Genomic DNA, 18,104 nt, shown 5'->3' with positions numbered 1-18,104 from the left:
TGGCGAGAAAAACGGAGACTGGTGGGTGAGCTCAGTAAAATATGTCAATAGTCAATATAATTTTGTTGAAGCACACTGTTTATTACGGTTACTGCCTGCTGTCTTTAACAGTCTCAATGTTTTTCTTGCCTTGGTTGGATTTGGATTTCTCCAAAAGATGTGCTCATCACCATTACTGACAGTCTGTTATAATAAGTCGTTTTGTTGGAATTGCGGGGCTTGTCTGCCTCATTTGTTTCACAGAGCAGCATTAAAAAGATGTGGCGATAGTCACATTGGCCAGCAGATGTCACTGTGGAGATTGTTTCAGATTGTTTCGAAGGCTCGGTACATTTTCCTGCGCAAACGGTTCAAACTTGTCATCTTACTTATTATTTTCATCAGTTCTCAGGTAAGTAAGAAATAGAAAAAGCATTAAATGTAAGAAATTGAGGTGTTTGCACCATGAAATAACAATACACATTTTACCATATTAACTGTTTTTGTCGTTGTCCTTTTGAACCACAGTTGAAATAAATTTAATTTTAATAATCAGATTTTTACTTTGAAGGCGAGCTAATGAGCTGCCACTGCTTGTTCTTTTTTATGACATATGGTCTAATAAATTAGTTAAAAACTGTACATATTTAATGATGCACACTTTATTAGATATATTTGTTTATTTTTTATCATCCTTTTTTTTTGTTTTTTGTAGGTCCGGTGACTTTCTTGGGGAGGACGGGTAACTTGAAAAGTCGTTCCAATAAAGTTTGTTTGAACTGCTATTAAATAGACATTTATCTCCATCTGCTGGTAGGACTGAGTAAATGTAATGTGGAGACCTGTATAGCCACTTTTAACACATTTGACCATATAACAGCCCAGAATTCAATCACAACAACAGTCAGAATTCAAAAATGTGTTTTAATCATTACAAGTTAATAACAATATACAAAAGTAGCTGCTGCACAACAAAGTTTCTGTATTGAGAACCAACTTATAGATATTCTGATATTAGAGTTAAATCTCCAGTTGTTTTTCTGTGAAAATACTGAATGTAAACTCATGTAAACACTGGCAAAATACTGTGAGATGAATCCAGCGGGGTTTCAGGAAGGCAGGGAGGGAACATTTGTTACATTTCACAGGCAACACTTTCTATCTGGCTTTTTCCTTAATTTCCTGAACTGCTCTCCTCCGTTTCAGGTTGGTGTAGAGCAATGCAAAGTTGACAATATACGTGGAGACACAGACCATGCAGAAGTCTCCCAGAACAAATGCGAGAATAGATGCAAGATAGAGTGAACCGGCCACAGAGACCCAGGAGGAGAAGACCAAAAAAGCTGCTGCTTTTTTAGACACAGACAGTCCTGTAAATAAAAAAGTCAAATAGAGAGGATATCAGGACCTCAGTCAAACATAGTACATCATTGGGAAATTCCACACAGTCTCACGTCCAGAGTGGAGTAAATGTATTGCTCCATATACATATTATGCAATCTTCAAATACCTGAAATACTTGTGCTTGCCATGGATCACAAACACATTGACTTGCAAATGATATTCTGAATAAAAAGCTGTCAGCAATGCACTGTAATTTAAAGAAGACAATCACAGACTAACCAAGGCCCATCTGCAGAGTGTAAAATATGATGCCAAGAACACTGTTGGGCTGGTTTAGAGGACTATCTTTGGCCACAAAGTACTGGACCAAACCAAAACCACGTCCCCATCTGCCAGAAAGAAAGAAGTAACAGTCAGGGCAGCAATTTCTTCAAAATAAAATGAACAATATTTTTTTTTCTTTCTTTATTCCAATGAAATATAATCAGCCTTACAGAGATATGAAATGTGATATGACCATTTAAATGTACACAAAAGGTATCTATGGCCAAAATGCTTACTTTCAGTAACTTAATACATGTAAATGTTCTATGTAATTTTGTTACATAAGTACAATGTTAAATGTTAAATTTAAGCAAATGAAATTTACTTGAATGGTATACACAGTTTATAATCAACATATTTTAATTAATGATTATTTATTTTAATAAATAAACCTTCGATTTTATACATTACAGCTAAATTTTACTTAAAATTATTGCTTCATGTTTATGAGGGCAAAGAATTATTTCTTGAGTGTACAACATTAAGCGTGTAATAAAGACTTATTCTCTTAAAAATGACAAGAAATGTCAAAATAAATGTATATACCTTGTATGCTCACAATGTGAAACGGGAAGCTACTTGCTTTAAAGTTTTTTCAGATAAATTAAGAACACGTGGCAATTCAATGGGGGTAGAAAGGCTAGAAAAAATATGCTAAAGTATCAGCTGGAAGACAAGGTTAGGATCAGATATGGATCAGTGGTCACTTGAAAACAGATCGAGGTAAGCTGATTCTGCACAAAAAGCGCAGGCATGAGGGAAAACAAAAAGCAGGAGTCAAATCATACCTTGAGGTAAAAACTCTGGAGCAGCTTACAGACTCCCCCAGGTCGCACAGCGCTCTGTAATCTGGGTTTCTCTCCCTGGATACCTCGACGTGAAGGGCATAAACAGACAAAACCAAACCGAAAAGGCACAAAAACATGCGTACCTTTCGCTCCCATTTGGGGAACCCCTGAATGGCACCCATTAGGACACTAAAAGATGAATTTATTGCACTAATGTTTTGAAACTGCACGGTCCAGTCTGGTTTCCTTTCAAGCGTCACCGTCCTAGTCAAGACGACGTGTTCGTGCTCAGATTGTCGCTTTTGATTGGTCTGTGCTAGTTTTGCGACTGCTTTTCATTGGACGGTGGAGTCGAGATGTTGGCAGATGGGTGTTTGCACTGTATTTTTCTGTGGACTTCAGTCTGTTTGAGATTTGAGGAATGTTAATAACCACCCTCGCTGTTCATCTCACGCCACTGGAATATTCCACTGCTAAACTATTATACCTGAAAGAGTTTGTTTGTTTGTTTGTTTGTTTGTTTGTTTGTTTGTTTGTTTGTTTGTTTGTTTGTTTTCACTTAACCAAAAGTGTCTGATTTTTTTAAACATATCCACTCGCAAATGCGTCATTAAAATTGAGCTTAACTAGAGGTAACAACTGCTTAATTCTTTAAATAAAGTAACACAACGTGCTTAGTAAGCTGTGAATTATACTATCAGTTTGGGAGATTTCAGTAATATAATTTTCTATGGTTAGTAGTTAGTATATTCTCCAGCTTTGCCATTTGTCATCTGTTTGAGCAGCCTTCGGGCTGAGTTGGATATATGTTATTATATATTATATATAAAGTTAATATAAAGCACCAGCACGGACAGGTATCTTTGCACAAATCTGACTCCTCCTAAAGCAATTGAACTGTGGGGAAAACAGAAAGAACAGAAACAGAAAAAAAAAATCACAAAGATACATAATTATATTTACATAAATAAAGCGGAGACTGACCAGTAATGTGCCGTCTCCCAACTCGTCCTCTGTTCCTATTGGACGAACTACTTTATGTCAGCGCATGTGGTTGGTCCGCAACATGGCACTCAACCCCTACGCGGAACTATATGAGGAAGCGGCAGACAAAAACAAAAGATGGTCGTGCTACTACGGGGTTAAAACGTCAATGCGGGTGTTGTGGGTGACTCACAAGGTGAGCGCACATTCCTTTAACAGAAAACACGTGTCAGCGTTTGTCCGTTTTGTTATATAATATACAGAAATGCGGTTTAACGATTTCTGTGTCTAGAGTGCTCCAGCTTCAGGTAACGTTATTAGCCTACGCCCCTGCGACTAGTGGCGATCATGGTTACGTCTTTGTCGTGCGGTTAGTTTATAACTATGTAGTACAGAAATTAGTGCGTTCTTATAGACAGCCTCTGCTGGGTTTGGCCTTCAGCTTCTCGCATGAAGACTCCAGCTTCATTGTGGAGACGTTAGTAGAGAGCTACAGGTTTGGTTTTGGCCACTTTCACTGCCAGGCCTAACGGGTGTGGAGTTACTGATCACACCTAGTTTGAGCCTACCAGGTCACTCTCACACAGTTTATCAGCGTTTAAAAGTGTGTTTTTATTTACCAGAAGCAGCAGTTTCTTTTTATTTAAGATTTTCTCCTAAATCTCAATTGAGAAAAACTTTGGCATGTGGTGGTGCTGTCTCTATTGTTCCTCAGTACCCACATTAACAGAGGCACTCCTGGGATGGCTTCCATGCGCACAAGTGTTCAAAGAAAATGCTTTTATATGGGCTTAATTTTAGTTTTCAGTAAAACTGATTTTAATGATGACAGAAACACTGCATAGTGTTGCTGCTACAGACTCCAGCATAACACATGTGGGTCAAGCATAAGGTCCGGGGGCTAAAATCGGCCTAGCAGAGACTTTAATCGAAAATGTAAAGGAGAACATACATTTTGTATGTTTACATTTATTTTAATAAATATTACAGCTTTGTCTTGTTGACTCTCCCATGATCACTCATACTACCCCCCAAATAATTAAGTAAATAAATAAACTGGCATAAAAGTTTGTTCTTTAAATATCACTATAGAAAGCTCTGTTTTTACAACAGTGACATTTTCTGTGAATAGAAACTTTTTTGTTTACAAATATAGGGCAGTCCAGACCAGGGGTCTCAAACTCGTGGCCCAGGGGCCATTAAGGATTTTGAATATTGGAAGACGGAGTTTGAGCTTAATAATTTAGACTATTTTAGATACATCCAGATGAGGAACTACCTCCAGCTAAACATCCTTACCAAAACAGAGATGATCCAGTTTTAATAATTTTTCGGAAAGCTTACCTTACTTAAGGATATGATTGGTAAATTATAAAATGGGCTATTGCCCAGGAGGCCCCATTCCACTATTTATATTAAAGAAAGGTGGGAAAAAGAAGGTGACATTTCAATATCAAAAGAGGAATGGCTGATGGCATGTAAATCGATATGGGAATGTCCGAATTCTAATGTGTGGCGGGATTTCAGTTGGAAATGTCTGATGCGTTTTTTTATAACACCAAACCAGATGACTTATTGGCACACGGGTACCCTCGGTTGTTGGAGAAAGTGTGGGGCACAGGAGGCAGGGCACTGGCACATATTCTGGGATTGCTCGAAGATTAAGCCCTTTTGGCACGAGTTCCACAAAGCCTTAATCACCATATTTAAGGCAAATAATATACCTTTACAATTCTCTACTATATTCCTAACTAATCTTGATCATCTGCAGGACATGAGAAATAAATATCTTTTTATGATTCTTGTGACAGCTGCCAAAAAAGCAGTTACAAGATGCCGGCTCCCCCCACTATGTCAGATTGGAGGGACATTGTGAATGAGATTTATGCAATGGAAATAATTACATTCTCAATATGTCTTAAGAAGAATGTTTTTGCCAAGTTATGGTGTGAGTGGGTCAATTTTATTAAGCCTCTTCAACCGGACTTTGTTGAAATCTCATCTGTTTAGAGACTTGAGTGCTGTGTTCTATTTCCTGTTGAGTTCTATGTATGACATTGTTGCCTTCTCTCCCTATGCGTTTTTTTTTTTGTTTTGTTTTTTTTGTTCCCAAAATGTAAAAAGTTTAAAGTGGGGTATATCTGGATATTTTGTTTTTGATGTACTATGTGTTATACTCCATTTGTTTGTTTGAAAATTAAAAAAAAAATAAACAAATAACTTTTTAAACTTTTCTGTTTTTCATTCTTTACAGAAAAATGTCACTTAAGGAGGGCGGAGAGAGTAAAAATGGTCAACTTGTGGCGTCACCTGAAAGAATGGCCACAGACAAAACCAGAGAAAACCAGAACCCACGGGGAGTTGAGGTACCGGGCAGCAACGCAGACACCAGCACAGCAGCTAAAAACCTGGCTTTGCTTAAAGCACATTCTCTAGATGTGAAGTTTGATGTCGGAGAGGAGTATGACATCATAGAAACCATTGGCACCGGGGCCTATGGTGTTGTTTCCTCTGCCAGGAGGAGGGACAATGGTAGGGCTAATTTAGTTTAAAATATATATATAATTAATTCTGTCTTTAGTACAATGCCGAATAAATGATCAAATGTGGCTCTCCCTTAATTCTGTTCTGCATTTACACTTTGCAGGCCAGCAGGTGGCAATAAAGAAAATCTCCAACGCTTTTGAAGTGGTGACAAATGCCAAACGCACACTGAGAGAACTGAAGATTCTTAAACACTTTAAACATGACAACATTATCGCCATCAAAGACATCCTGCAGCCAAACCTCCCTCATTCTGCCTTCAAGTCTGTGTATGTACTTTTCTTTTTTCTAACTTTGGCTAATAACACGTCCACAGATAGATCTGTAGATTATTAATAAATGCAAGAGCTGGAAACATAGTCATCAAATTGGATGTTGTTCTGTTATGTCCAGGCTTCTTCCTGCAGGGAGGAATTTTGGCAGTTTTTTCAAAGAGATTTTAATCAGAGCTGAGGAATGCATGACATGCAACCCCTTTACTGTACAAGGGCATGCTTACTGTCCTGCCCCTGCCCCCTACAAAAGGGCCACCTGATCTAGAAACAAACAAATAAAATAAAAAAAAACATGCACAATGTTTTTTGTACATTTTAATAAAACTAAAACGGTTTATAAAATGTGAAAAACAAAGCCAGTTATGTGTAAATCAAAATTGTTGACCTGACATCTTTGTGCACACAAGATCTTAATGACTCTTGTTTAGAACAGTAATAAGTTTTAGTAAATTTATTTTGAAGTCTATTTCATTGGGTAAGAATGACGTGCCACTGGTCCCCTGTCTGCCCTGGGCAACAGTTTATAAATAAAAAGTATTTAAATATATATTGCCAAGTGCGCATGTTGTTCACCTTACTTTTGCTTTTCCTGTGTGTGCAGGTATGTGGTGTTGGACCTCATGGAGAGTGACCTGCACCAGATTATCCATTCTGCCCAGACGCTGACACCAGAGCACACACGCTACTTTCTGTACCAGCTCCTTCGTGGCCTTAAGTATGTGCACTCTGCCAACGTCATCCACCGTGACCTCAAACCTTCCAACTTGCTGGTGAACGAAAACTGTGAACTAAAAATCGGTGACTTCGGCATGGCAAGGGGTCTCAGTTCACACCCTGAGGAGTCTCATTCCTTCATGACTGAATATGTGGCGACTCGATGGTACCGTGCTCCTGAACTCCTGCTGTCTCTGAATCACTATAGCTTGGCCATTGACTTGTGGTCTGTGGGCTGCATCTTTGCTGAGATGTTGGGCCGTAAGCAGCTGTTTCCTGGAAAGCACTATGTACACCAGCTCCAGCTTATTTTGAATGTGTTAGGCACTCCTCCCGAGGGTCTAATTGGTGCTAGTAGGGCTGACAGGGTCCGCGCATATGTTCAGAGTCTTCCATCACGATCGCCCATACCTTTGGCCAAACTATATCCACAAGCTGAACCAGAAGCATTAGACCTGCTGGCGGCCATGCTGCGCTTTGACCCTCGCCAGCGAATAAGCGTGACAGAAGCTCTGGAGCATCCTTACCTGGCTAAATACCATGACCCAGATGACGAGCCAATTTGTGTGCCAGCTTTTGACTTTGAGTTTGACAAGCTTCAGTTGAACAAGGAACAAATTAAAGAGGCAATTCTGATGGAGATCCAGGACTTTCACAGAAACAAACAAAGCTCTCGTCAGAGGCTGCAGTTCAGGCCTTTGGTGAGGGTGAAAGGTGGAGCTGCAGCACAAAGCAGTAACCACTGCAGTGCTCAGCCTGCAACTGTCAACCTGAACGAATCATCAGTGGTTCCCTTGGCGCAGCACCCACAAGCAGCACAGCAAATGAGAGAGGTGAAATCTCAGCGGCAACAAGACCACACACCAGCAGAAGGGAGCCACGCATTTACAAATCACATGACGACCTTCAGTAAGCCTGCATCCGCTTTAGAAGTCGCCCCACCCCATGTGAATCACAATTTACCTCTCCTCTCTAAAAGTGAAAGTGGCCCGGTTGACGTGGACATGCCAAGTGCCAACTCGGAGAACGGTCAGCCAGAGACTATAGATTTAACAACACCGGTGTCTAGTCAGGACGCTCCACCAGAGACGATGAGAGACAGCGAGACACAAGGGCAGCTAGCAAGCAGTCAGGGTCCTCTAGCTCAAAACACCCAGAGCCAGAGCATGGCCCAGCCTGCAAACTCCATTCCTACAAAGCCAGCACAGGCAGTGACAACACTCCCCACCACTGTGCCTTCCCTCTCTCTCTCTGCAGCACAGGCCCAGTCACTTTCTCAATCCCTTTCACAGTCCCTGTCCAAGAACGCCAGACCTGCTTCATGTGCAGTAGAGGGAACCAGAAAAGAAGGTGCTATTTCAGAAGACACTAAAGCTGCACTTAAAGCAGCGTTATTGAAATCAGCTCTCAGAAATAGAGCCAGGGGTGGTAAGTTGGTTCTTTCCCATAATCTGCTTTTAATCGCTTAAAATTTTAGACCGCCTTCATCTGAATGTAATATTTTCTTTGCAGATGGAAGCACCTCGGCTCTGGGCACCGACACAGGCGCAGGAGGAGTTGCGCCGTCCTCCCTGTCTTCTGTTCCGGAGTCGCGTCGGCCTGTCACAGCCCAGGAGCGTCAACGAGAAAGAGAGGAGAAAAGAAGGAAGAGGCAGGAGCGCGCGAGAGAGAGGGAGAGGAAAATGAGAGAAAAAGAAAAAAGAGAGGGAAAACAAGGGGATTCGCTGGGCGGGGTTCTGCTGACTGACAACGATAAAAGTCTTCTGCAGCGCTGGACAAAGATGATGGACAGTCGCAATGAGAAATCTCAGCCTTCTAATAACGACGGTGCAAAGAATAAGGACTGCAATGTACAGAGAGGTGTAGTTATGGGTGACAACATTCAAGGAGCACTGAACAACAAAACAGATAAGGAAGCGAGGAAGGTTCAGTCTCATGAACAGTTAATGTCTCAAGTTAAACCTAACCAGCCGGGCTTGTTTCAGGCTCCCAGCACCCGGCAACCATCGTTAGTTTTCTCCATGAGCCAGACGAAGCCTCCAGCAGATATAGTTGTCGCTGTAAGTGGAGGCATAGATATAATGACTGTCACTAGTGGCTTTGTTAAAAACGACACACTCAAACCTCACAGTGAGAGCAATGGGCAGAGTGGATTCAACTGTTTGGGGAATTGGAATGGGCAGCAATTAGAGACGAGGGCGCAGCCAGACAGGACATCACAGCCGCTGCCGTCGAGCTTTCTCCAGCCACAGCTCCAGCCTCAGAATCAAACCCAGCTCGACCCTCAACCTCAGTCACAGCTGCTTGCCCTGGAGGGTTTTTTGTCGAAAGCTCCGCCACTGAGCACCAGAGATACAAACAGGAATGTGGATATCAGGGGGCAGAATAATCACAACTCCCACCACAACTCGCTGACTGCAAGTGCTGGACAAATGGAGAAGATCTGTCCCTCTGTAGGAGAGAAAACTGCACCACAGACCACAAATCCTCTCTGTGGGTCTTTAGGAGTCCCCTCTCAGCCAAAGTCCAGCTTGGGGTTCACAGATACTGGACAGCAAGGACCTTCCATTGCCCCTGACATTCATATGGTGACACTGCAGCTCTCAAAGTCCCAGGTGTGCATTTTTATTTTACTGTAGCTTTTCCCCGCACAGAGTGCATTTTGCTACAAAGAAGTTACACCGATGTTTTTTTCCCCTTAAAAATGTTGTCTTCTTTAGACAAATACCAGGGTTAAACGTCACAGTTTCCTGCTTGTCTTAAAGTGATTTAAAGGGTCCAAAGTTCAGTTGAGCCAATCTTTTCTTCTTTTCTGGTGTCAGGTAGAGGATCTTTTACCCCCTGCATTCTCAGTCACCCCTAAGGGCAGCGGGGCTGGCTACGGCTTGGGCTTTGACCTGGATGACCTTCTCAACCAGTCTCTTACAGACTTGCAACACAGTGACAGAGAAAGGTGAGGTCTGACGCAGCTCTTATAGAAAGAAAAAATAAACACTTCCTGCTCATTCATATGAAAACATTATGTGCATCTGCTTTGTTGTACTATTTAAATTATTAAATAGTCTCAGAAAGGAGACTAAAGGAAACCCAATGAACTGAATATAAAGAACTGACATCCGGTTCTGAAAAGTGAAGATATTTAATAGTAAGTCCCTCAGACATGCATTCTTTCTAGTAGCCTGCAGGGTCGACTTCTCTGGTCTCAAAAAAAGAAGTCAGGTCATATTTGAGAACATGACCCTATTTTTCCACTGGATTTGTGGCATAAGTACACACTGACCTGAATAGTTTATGGTTACTAGTAGAGATGGACCGATCCGATATTACGGATCGGTATCGGTCCGATACTGACCTAAATTACTGGATCGGATATCGGAAAAAAAATAAAAAATGTAATCCGATCCATTAAATATCACGAAAGCACCTCACAAAACTTGCAACACGCCGTAACTCACCTCAGAACGTTAGCACGTCGGAGCAGTATGCATCACGTGATAGAGCGGCTGTGGCATGCAGGACCTGTCGGTGGTCTGGATAGCATTTGGAGCTTCGCTAGCAACCCGGCATTTCATCTCCGACAAAGTTATCCCGAGAGAAGTAAAGCAAGTGTGTAAGTCCATCTCTGAATGTTTGTAAAGCATTCTTGCGTTAAGCTTAACAAACGATATATGGAGCAACTGCCTCTTCTTGCTGCTACTTCAATCATGAAACTGCTTAATGATCAGCTGATCGGCTTTTCTGTCGCGAGTCCGTCTCTCTTGTTTGCTTTTGGCCCACTTTGCAGCAGAAAGAGGAAACCAGCGGCTGAACAACAGCAGCAGGTTTAAGCTTGATAAGCTGTTGTTAGAATTTATTTAATATTACTTTCTACTCGAGGATCTTTTTCTACGTAGCTGACGGCTGGTAGCTGTGCAGGGGCGGATCTAGCAAAGTTTAGCCAGGGGGGCCGATAGGGCATTAACAGGGAAAAGGGGGCACAAAGACATACTTTTCTTTCTTATTCTCATTTAAAATGTCGAGCTTTTAATAAATAATTATCTGACACCCAAAGTTTTAATTTGATGTAAAATGAATAGAAGTCAATTACTGTATATAGTAACTATTAAGTCTAATATACCCTAGTAAGCTATAGTACTTTTTCCTTTGGGAAGGTACCATCTGTGCAGTCTGCAATTTTGTTGAAGAAAGATGTTGAATCTATTTAATATTTCTTGAAAAATAATTGATTTCTGTGCATTTTTTTTTTCACACTGCATCAAATTAAGGTTGATTACGTCGATTAAGCATCATGAGGTGGCGCGTGAGGGGTGGTTCCCTATTTTTTATTTATTTATTTTTGTTGTTGCTGGGAATTGGAACCCTATTAGTTAGGTTGCTTAATATTTATGCTAAGTACTCTTTAAAATACCAGAATAGGGAGGATGGTGTAGGTTTAAGTTTATTAGATTGATCAGTGTTGCTGAACTATGAAATTTTTTTTTTTTGCATACAGGTATAACAGAATAGCTTTAGTGTAGTTGTTGTTTTAAACTTGAGTATGAACTTATACAAAATGCAGCAAGATATTTAAAAAACAGTTTTGTTGATTAAAAAAAACACTATCGGATTCATATTGGTATCGGCAGATATCCAAATTTATGATATCGGTATCGGTATTGGACATAAAAAAGTGGTATCGTGCCATCTCTAGTTACTAGTAGTGTAAGTATGTCAGCTAATCAACTATATCTTAATAAGGGTCATAACAATCCTCTATAAAGCTACTTGTAAACAGCTAAAGGAGCAGAGTGAAGTTGGATGAGTCTTGCGTACAAACAACCTAACTAGCCATCATTTTGAAAGTATAATGTAATCAAATGTGTCAGCTTCCTTGGTTTGGTTTTTGAGTTGTTTAGTTTTAGTTAATGATCTAGCTAATGTGTGTTTAGTGTCACTTTTACAATAAGCACCAGTGTAAATGATTACTTAAAAGAGTAAGAGCTGCATATTTTAAAGGAACTTTGACCAAGTGCTGAAAAACAACTTTGTCACACTTGTTTTTTTATTAAAATACTGCTGAAAGAGCTGCATGCAAAGGCTATGTGGCCTTATCTTATTCAGTTTCATATCAGTTTTCATATTTTTCCTGCATTTTGCATTTTCCTTTTTGTGTTCAGTTACGACTCAGCCCCCCTCTCGGCTTCATTGTTATCTGACTGGAGCGAAGTCCACCGCATGACTCCAGCTGACCTGGAATCTTTGCAGCAGGAGTTACAGCTCGGCTCTCCCATGATTCTCTCTGATACCATCCCTCCTGACGCCTGACGCACCACACCTCGATTTGTGTGTTTGTTTGTTTTTTTAACAATGAAAACCCATTAAATTAATTTAAAAGCTAGCTTTTCAAACAGGCACTACCACAAAGTAATTTTTTTTTACCATTATGGCATGCTGTGCTTTCTTAATAATAAAGAAAACTGTATCATCACCTCCATCTCAGCTCTGTGTGATCTACTATAAATATTGACAAGGCCATTTGAAAATTATTTTAATATCCTTTACAAAAATAATCTAATTAACGTGCCAACAATTTTTTTTCTTGATCAAGTTTAAAGTACTTACCAAAGAACAGTTGTGTATTGGAATTCGATATGGGGCCCTTGAGGTGTTAAAGAACTTTGGAAAGAACACAATTGAAGATTTAATCCATACACGCATCACCGGGCACATTGTTATGTTAAACCACTTGTTCATGTAGATATTTAATCAGCAAATTGCATGGCAGCAACTCAAATGCATTTAGGCATGTATGCGTGATAAAGACAACCTGCAGAAGTTTAAACCGAGAACCAGACTCGGGAAGAAAGGGGATTTAGGTGACTTTGAATGTGGCATGGCCGTCAAAAACTACTGTTCTACTGGGATTTTTCTTCAGTTTAGAGAAAATGGTCGGCAGAAGAGAAAATCCAGTGAGCAGCAGTTCTAAGGGTAGACAATGGCAAAGGAGAATGGCCTGATTGCTTCGAGTGAACAGAAAAGCAACAGGGCCCTATTTCAGGAAGCCGGTTTAGAAAACTCAGAGTAAAAAACAATACTCAGGGTTGAGTAACCCCGAACTGTCCAACTCGGAATATTCGGTTTCAGAAAGGCTGATAACAATTAGTTCAATCAACGCGGAGTTGCTTTAACCCCAAATTAACACACTTGGTGCACTTTAGTACTGAACTGCTGGTTGCTGTTGTTCCCTTCATGACCACAACATACCGTCTTCTGGTGGTTGCTTCCAGCAGAACAATCTGCCAAGTCACAAAGCTCAAATCCTACTGGTTTGTTGACCATGAGTTCACTGTACTCAAATTGCCTCAACAGTCATCAGATCATAATCCAAAAGAGCACCATTGTGCTGGAACAGAAGTTTCTCATTGCTGTGCAGCCGACAAATCTGAAGCAACTGTGATGCCATTCTGTCAGCATGGACCAAACTGAAGAATGTTTCCAAGACCTTGTTGAATCTGTGACCTGAAAAATGAAGGCAGTGCTGATGGAAAGATGAGGTCCAACCTTGTAACTTGTAACTAATAAACTGGCCAGTGATGAGGTTGGGCGATTGGACAAATATATCGACTATCGTCGATTGTTTTTACAAGACCAATTTATTTATTTATTTGCCCATGAGTAAGTTTGTTAATAATGTTGGTTGAAGCTAATAGAAGCAGTCAACAGAAAAAATAAAAATAAATAAATAATAGCGCTGTTTTAACAACACCCTCTTTTAGCTGCGAGCAAATGCACCCTCCTCAGAGTGCGCCCAAATGCAGCAGCGATTCATTTACTCAGACTCATAACAGAAAGAAAGAACGGCAGTAGTCTATGTTCAGAAAAAAAAAAACATTTAAATATAAAAAACAAAACAAAGGTGGGGAGGGAAACAAAGCGAAACTACCTTCTTTTTTGCACTACAACTGTGTTTACAGACTGTTCCAGTGTTTATCGGTCTTACACATTCGACCAAACAACAAATACAAAATTAAAAAGTTAAAAATCAAAATGTTTCTTCCAGCGAACATAAAAAGAAAATCTCTGTTGTTAAGTCCTTTGTGCGATCTGGCAAATTTCAAATAAATAATCCAAAAAGTAGCTATATTAACACTGAAACAAACAAGAAAAGAAGCTCAAACATTCCCTTCAAACAAAACTTAGAAATTCTTTGACAGGAAAACCATCATGTTTACCTTATCAGGTTTTAGCAGTGTGCACAGATGGTTTACAATATTACCAGCGGTGCTGAAGACACGTTCTGAAGGTGTACTTGTGGCTGGTATACACAGATATTTCCATGCCATGTGTGACATCAATGGATGAAATGTTTTTCATGCATTTTCTACCAAGTCAGTAGATCGTTTTCTCCATCTACAACGTCCTCGCTGAGGTAACAGTCCATTTCTATCTGTGCCTTCTCCTCCAGTCTGCAATTTGGCAAGTAGTTCATCCGTAATTCTGTTCTAAATGCGCATATCAGTCCATGATTACATTGCTCCACCCATCAAAAAGTATGGACATATACCACATCAGTCGTTGGTTATTGGACTGACGATTGTCAGTTGGAATATTTTTACATGTCGCCCAACCTTAGCCAGTGACTGTATAAACTGATGCAAACACAAAGATGAAGAGAGCACCAAGTTGGCTTCAGGTATCAAATCCACAATTTATTTCAAGTACAAAAGATAATGTTTACTCACTTGATTTAAAATACAACCTCAGCATATAGAAGAAATCAGTTTGTCATCATTTGCATGTCAGATACAAAGTAAAATATTGTGATTGTGAATAATCTGAACCACCTATACTCGTTACAATCAGTTTTGCGAATTCCGATTGCTTTACATCTTTCAGAGTCTTATTTCTGAAGTACCATCACTAGAGCGATCACACAGCTGAACAACACAACAAGAGCCCCTGCACACTTGTTTTGATTAGCATGGCCATAGAGTTGAATTTCTGGTATTGTGCTTCTAATGAAATCTGAGTAGCTGGTCAGCTTGGTATACACACCTGGCCTGTTTGCGTTAGCACAGCCAGTTCCAAAACTCACCACCCCAGCCTGAACCCAGGACCCGTTTACCATCTGACAAACAAGAGGTCCTCCTGAATCACCCTGAGAAGAGAGAGAGAGAGAGAGAGGGGGGGGGGATCCAAAAGATTAATTCAGTAGTGCTTAAACAGAAGATTGCTCAAATCAGAGATTAGCTGACTACAGGAAAAAAAAGAAAAAGGGGGTAATCCAAAATATTTTTAATGCCACTTGTTGTTTTGTTAATGTAAACACAGCACAAACAGCTGATCCAACAGTACCTGGCAGGAGTCCTTGCCGCCCTCCTGGTATCCTGCACAGATCATGTCATACAAGATGTCCACCTGCTCCTTCGGGTCTGTTTGGTACATCTCCTGACATGAACTCTGGGAGATGATTGGCACCTGCACTTTCTGCAGAGTCCCGACTCCTGGCAGAGGGACTGAGGGGAATACGAGGACAGAGGATGAAGAACAAAAAGGATGGCGAGTGTTTGTGTCCAGTATAAATATAAAGCCTCGATCACAAAAATGAGCAAGTGTATGCACGATGCACTAAGGCCATAGGGATGAAATGTTATACATTTCTAAAATAATAGGTATCTGGTGATAAAAATGCTGTCCAAAAGTCATATGTATGCATGCAACGAATAAAGTCATGAATTTAGAAAGCCTTACTATTATCCCTGATGTTCCCCCAGCCAGTGACAGTGCACATCATGCCACTTGGGAACAGGGTGTCAGAGGTGGGTAAGCATACAGGACTGACATAATCTGACCAAGTAACAGGGCTGGCCAGTTCCACCAGCGCCACATCCTTTCCATTGTAAGGGTCAGTATAACCATATGGCACCACGATCTGTTTCACTTTATGTGAGGACTCGTATGGATTGAAGCTATTCTGCTGGTAGCGACCAACATAGAGAGTGTAAGAACTAACATCAGATGGACTGGGGGGAAAAAAGACAAAGAGACAATGAATTAAAGGCTAAACATTTACTTTACAAGCAGGTGTTCCCTGAAATGAGGACTGGTGAAAACAGAAACTTTAAAAAGTAGCAGTTCTGGGTTTAGGTTTCACAATTTTTGTCTATAAGATGGTTTTTGTATGCAAGAATGCTACATGTGGGTGAAAAACAACAACAACAACAAATCAAGCATAATCTGTTTTTAACTCATTCACTGCCATTGACGTCTATAGCCGTCAATTGCAGTGAATGAGTCAATGGGTTTAACTCATTCACTGCCAATGGCTGGCAGTGAATGAGTTAATGTCATTCTTTTTCAACAAATGAGAGGACACAAGAAAGACTTCCAAAAAGAAGAAGAAGAAGAAGAAGAAGAAGAAAAAACAGAAACAGGCCCATTTCTAAGAGGAAAGTGTTCTTACTTGGGGAAACAATGTGCTGCAGATAGAACCCAGTTTTCCGTGATCAGAGAGCCTCCACAGATATGACCATCAGGGTGTTTCTGTAACCAATGAGGATTTAGTGAGTAGAGTAATTCAAATCTACACTTTACAATTTAATACATGAAAATCTACTAAAAATCTAAGTTCCCAAGGCTTCACCTGTACATCCACCTGCCACGGCCACTCGCCTACTAACGAATCCAGCCCGCCCACAATCCTGTCCTGCATTAATGGTGGTCGTCCACATTCTTGGGCGTTAGAAGCCAAAATACCTAGAGGAGGGAAAGTATAGGTACACCACGGTAGCTGGACTTTTTTTTTTACTTATTATTATTTTTTAAATTAATGTTACTTAAAAAAAAATAAGAAGAAGAAAGAAAGAAAATGAAAGACTTCCTCAGCCAAGAACAGACAGCAGATATTTTTCAGGTGGGGAAGAAAAAAAAATGGCGAGGGAAGCTAACGGGAACCTACTCACCTGTTACGAACCAGAAAACAGCAGAAAATCTCGGTATCACTAACATGATTCGATGTTTTCTATCACAAATGTAGTTCAACTACTACCGAGGCGGTTATCTCTCAATTATAAAACACTGTAAATATGTCCCAGCGTCCTCTATCATTAATCAAAGTCTCCAGCTGTGCAGTTAAGTCTTTAAAAAAAATTACATTTCTAATCGTCTAAGTCGCCCTCCCTGCTTAACGGCGTCAAAAAAAAACAATCATAGGTTTCGGGTTTGACCAGTATCGTTGAGATTCCGAGTATTCGCTTTGCGCCTAATCGTCTGTCTACCTGTGTGCTCACCTACAGCCAACCGAAAGTCTTGCTCCCCCCCCCCCCGAATCCGCCGGAACCAATAACGTTTACCGAATGGAAAACCCAACCAATCAGATTGTCCTCCCCTTATTTAGTTACAGGTATCAGGTTTTTTTTCTTCCGCTTATTAAAGGTGTTCTTTGCATACCAAGAAATTTTAGTTGTTTACATTTTGCCTGTTGATGAAAGCCTGTTTTTGATTTGAATGCACTTTTGTTTCACTTCTGTATTTACTGGTAAAGAGGAGCAAGACTACTCCACTACTTGGTAACTGTTTTATTTGAGTTAATGTCATGTGAGCTGTGCTTTAATGTTCTTGCTATATATCCAGCTGCATTAGTATGAGTTGATTGTGTACTGTTTAGTGAAAATAACCGGTTTAATCTCATTATAACGTTATAATATAATATTCTTTTTATTCATATAAATTTACAGTTTCATATTAATACCTCAAAACTTTTCAAGAACTCCGAACATCACCATTGAGGCACATTCTAAAACGTTATTAGACCACCTCTCAATAAAACATAAAAACACAAATATTGAAGAAATCTGTCAAAATCTAGTTTAAAACTATAAATTATATTGTTATTTATTAGGCTACTCATTCAAATTTGTAAATTTGTAAATTCATGGCTAAAAACAATAATCATAGTTTAGCACTAAAAATATAATTTTATTTAAAGAGCCTGTCGACACTGGTGCTCTTTTTCCATTAGAAAAAAATAGAAAAAATATTTTGGTAATGACCAGGGGCCCGTTCTTCGTACCTCGCTAAGTAAGTTAGCTGGATTAGATTGTTGACGATTTCGCGTGATCCTGGATCGTTCGGTTCCCCGAAGCTCATCCGGGACTTGCTGTCATAGCAACAG

General features: G+C 40.2%; 3 protein-coding genes across 3 annotated transcripts; 1 reads left to right on the top strand and 2 right to left on the bottom strand.

Annotated features, from left to right (window-relative positions):
- Positions 1 to 889: 889 nt before the first annotated feature.
- vkorc1 (vitamin K epoxide reductase complex, subunit 1) lies at positions 890 to 2,720 on the bottom strand. The gene is made up of 3 exons (XM_085284429.1): positions 2,436 to 2,720; positions 1,603 to 1,712; positions 890 to 1,349 (listed from the first exon to the last, which is right to left on the bottom strand). The coding sequence occupies exons 1-3, from the start codon at positions 2,615 to 2,617 to the stop codon at positions 1,138 to 1,140; spliced, it is 504 nt and encodes a 167-aa protein (XP_085140555.1). The 5' UTR covers positions 2,618 to 2,720; the 3' UTR covers positions 890 to 1,137.
- Positions 2,721 to 3,520: 800 nt separating this feature from the next.
- Positions 3,521 to 12,419, top strand: mapk7 (mitogen-activated protein kinase 7). The gene is made up of 7 exons (XM_085284386.1): positions 3,521 to 3,615; positions 5,674 to 5,951; positions 6,067 to 6,232; positions 6,840 to 8,380; positions 8,465 to 9,567; positions 9,775 to 9,905; positions 12,109 to 12,419. Exons 2-7 carry the CDS (start codon positions 5,678 to 5,680, stop codon positions 12,254 to 12,256), a joined length of 3,363 nt encoding a protein of 1,120 aa, XP_085140512.1. The 5' UTR covers positions 3,521 to 3,615; positions 5,674 to 5,677; the 3' UTR covers positions 12,257 to 12,419.
- Positions 12,420 to 14,619: 2,200 nt separating this feature from the next.
- On the bottom strand, positions 14,620 to 17,237 carry LOC146568386 (serine protease 27-like). The gene is made up of 6 exons (XM_085284420.1): positions 16,894 to 17,237; positions 16,575 to 16,687; positions 16,395 to 16,474; positions 15,683 to 15,954; positions 15,287 to 15,447; positions 14,620 to 15,089 (listed from the first exon to the last, which is right to left on the bottom strand). Exons 1-6 carry the CDS (start codon positions 16,937 to 16,939, stop codon positions 14,832 to 14,834), a joined length of 930 nt encoding a protein of 309 aa, XP_085140546.1. The 5' UTR covers positions 16,940 to 17,237; the 3' UTR covers positions 14,620 to 14,831.
- Positions 17,238 to 18,104: the final 867 nt, after the last annotated feature.

Source organism: Mchenga conophoros, linkage group LG8, assembly GCF_057382185.1.
Source record: "Mchenga conophoros isolate Kocher_MC1m ecotype Shallow Benthic linkage group LG8, M_conophoros_male_GT1.1, whole genome shotgun sequence".
Lineage (NCBI taxonomy): Eukaryota > Metazoa > Chordata > Actinopteri > Cichliformes > Cichlidae > Mchenga > Mchenga conophoros.
This window is presented reverse-complemented; position numbering and strand designations above follow the sequence as displayed.

What these genes read in the sequence shown, in the direction of transcription:
- vkorc1 (XM_085284429.1), bottom strand. Translation starts at nt 2,617, where the DNA reads ATGGGTGCCATTCAGGGGTTCCCCAAATGGGAGCGAAAGGTACGCATG. An exon ending in TCCAGAGTTTTTACCTCAAG is followed by an intron (nt 1,713 to 2,435) that starts GTATGATTTGAC and finishes TCTTTCTGGCAG; the next exon opens with ATGGGGACGTGGTTTTGGTT. An exon ending in CACTCTGCAGATGGGCCTTG is followed by an intron (nt 1,350 to 1,602) that starts GTTAGTCTGTGA and finishes TTTTATTTACAG; the next exon opens with GACTGTCTGTGTCTAAAAAA.
- mapk7 (XM_085284386.1), top strand. Translation starts at nt 5,678, where the DNA reads ATGTCACTTAAGGAGGGCGGAGAGAGTAAAAATGGTCAACTTGTGGCG. An exon ending in CATTCTGCCTTCAAGTCTGT is followed by an intron (nt 6,233 to 6,839) that starts GTATGTACTTTT and finishes CTGTGTGTGCAG; the next exon opens with GTATGTGGTGTTGGACCTCA. An exon ending in CAGAAATAGAGCCAGGGGTG is followed by an intron (nt 8,381 to 8,464) that starts GTAAGTTGGTTC and finishes TTTTCTTTGCAG; the next exon opens with ATGGAAGCACCTCGGCTCTG.
- LOC146568386 (XM_085284420.1), bottom strand. Translation starts at nt 16,939, where the DNA reads ATGTTAGTGATACCGAGATTTTCTGCTGTTTTCTGGTTCGTAACAG. An exon ending in TGTTTTCTGGTTCGTAACAG is followed by an intron (nt 16,688 to 16,893) that starts GTGAGTAGGTTC and finishes TCCCTCCTCTAG; the next exon opens with GTATTTTGGCTTCTAACGCC. An exon ending in GGGGAACATCAGGGATAATA is followed by an intron (nt 15,448 to 15,682) that starts GTAAGGCTTTCT and finishes TATTCCCCTCAG; the next exon opens with TCCCTCTGCCAGGAGTCGGG.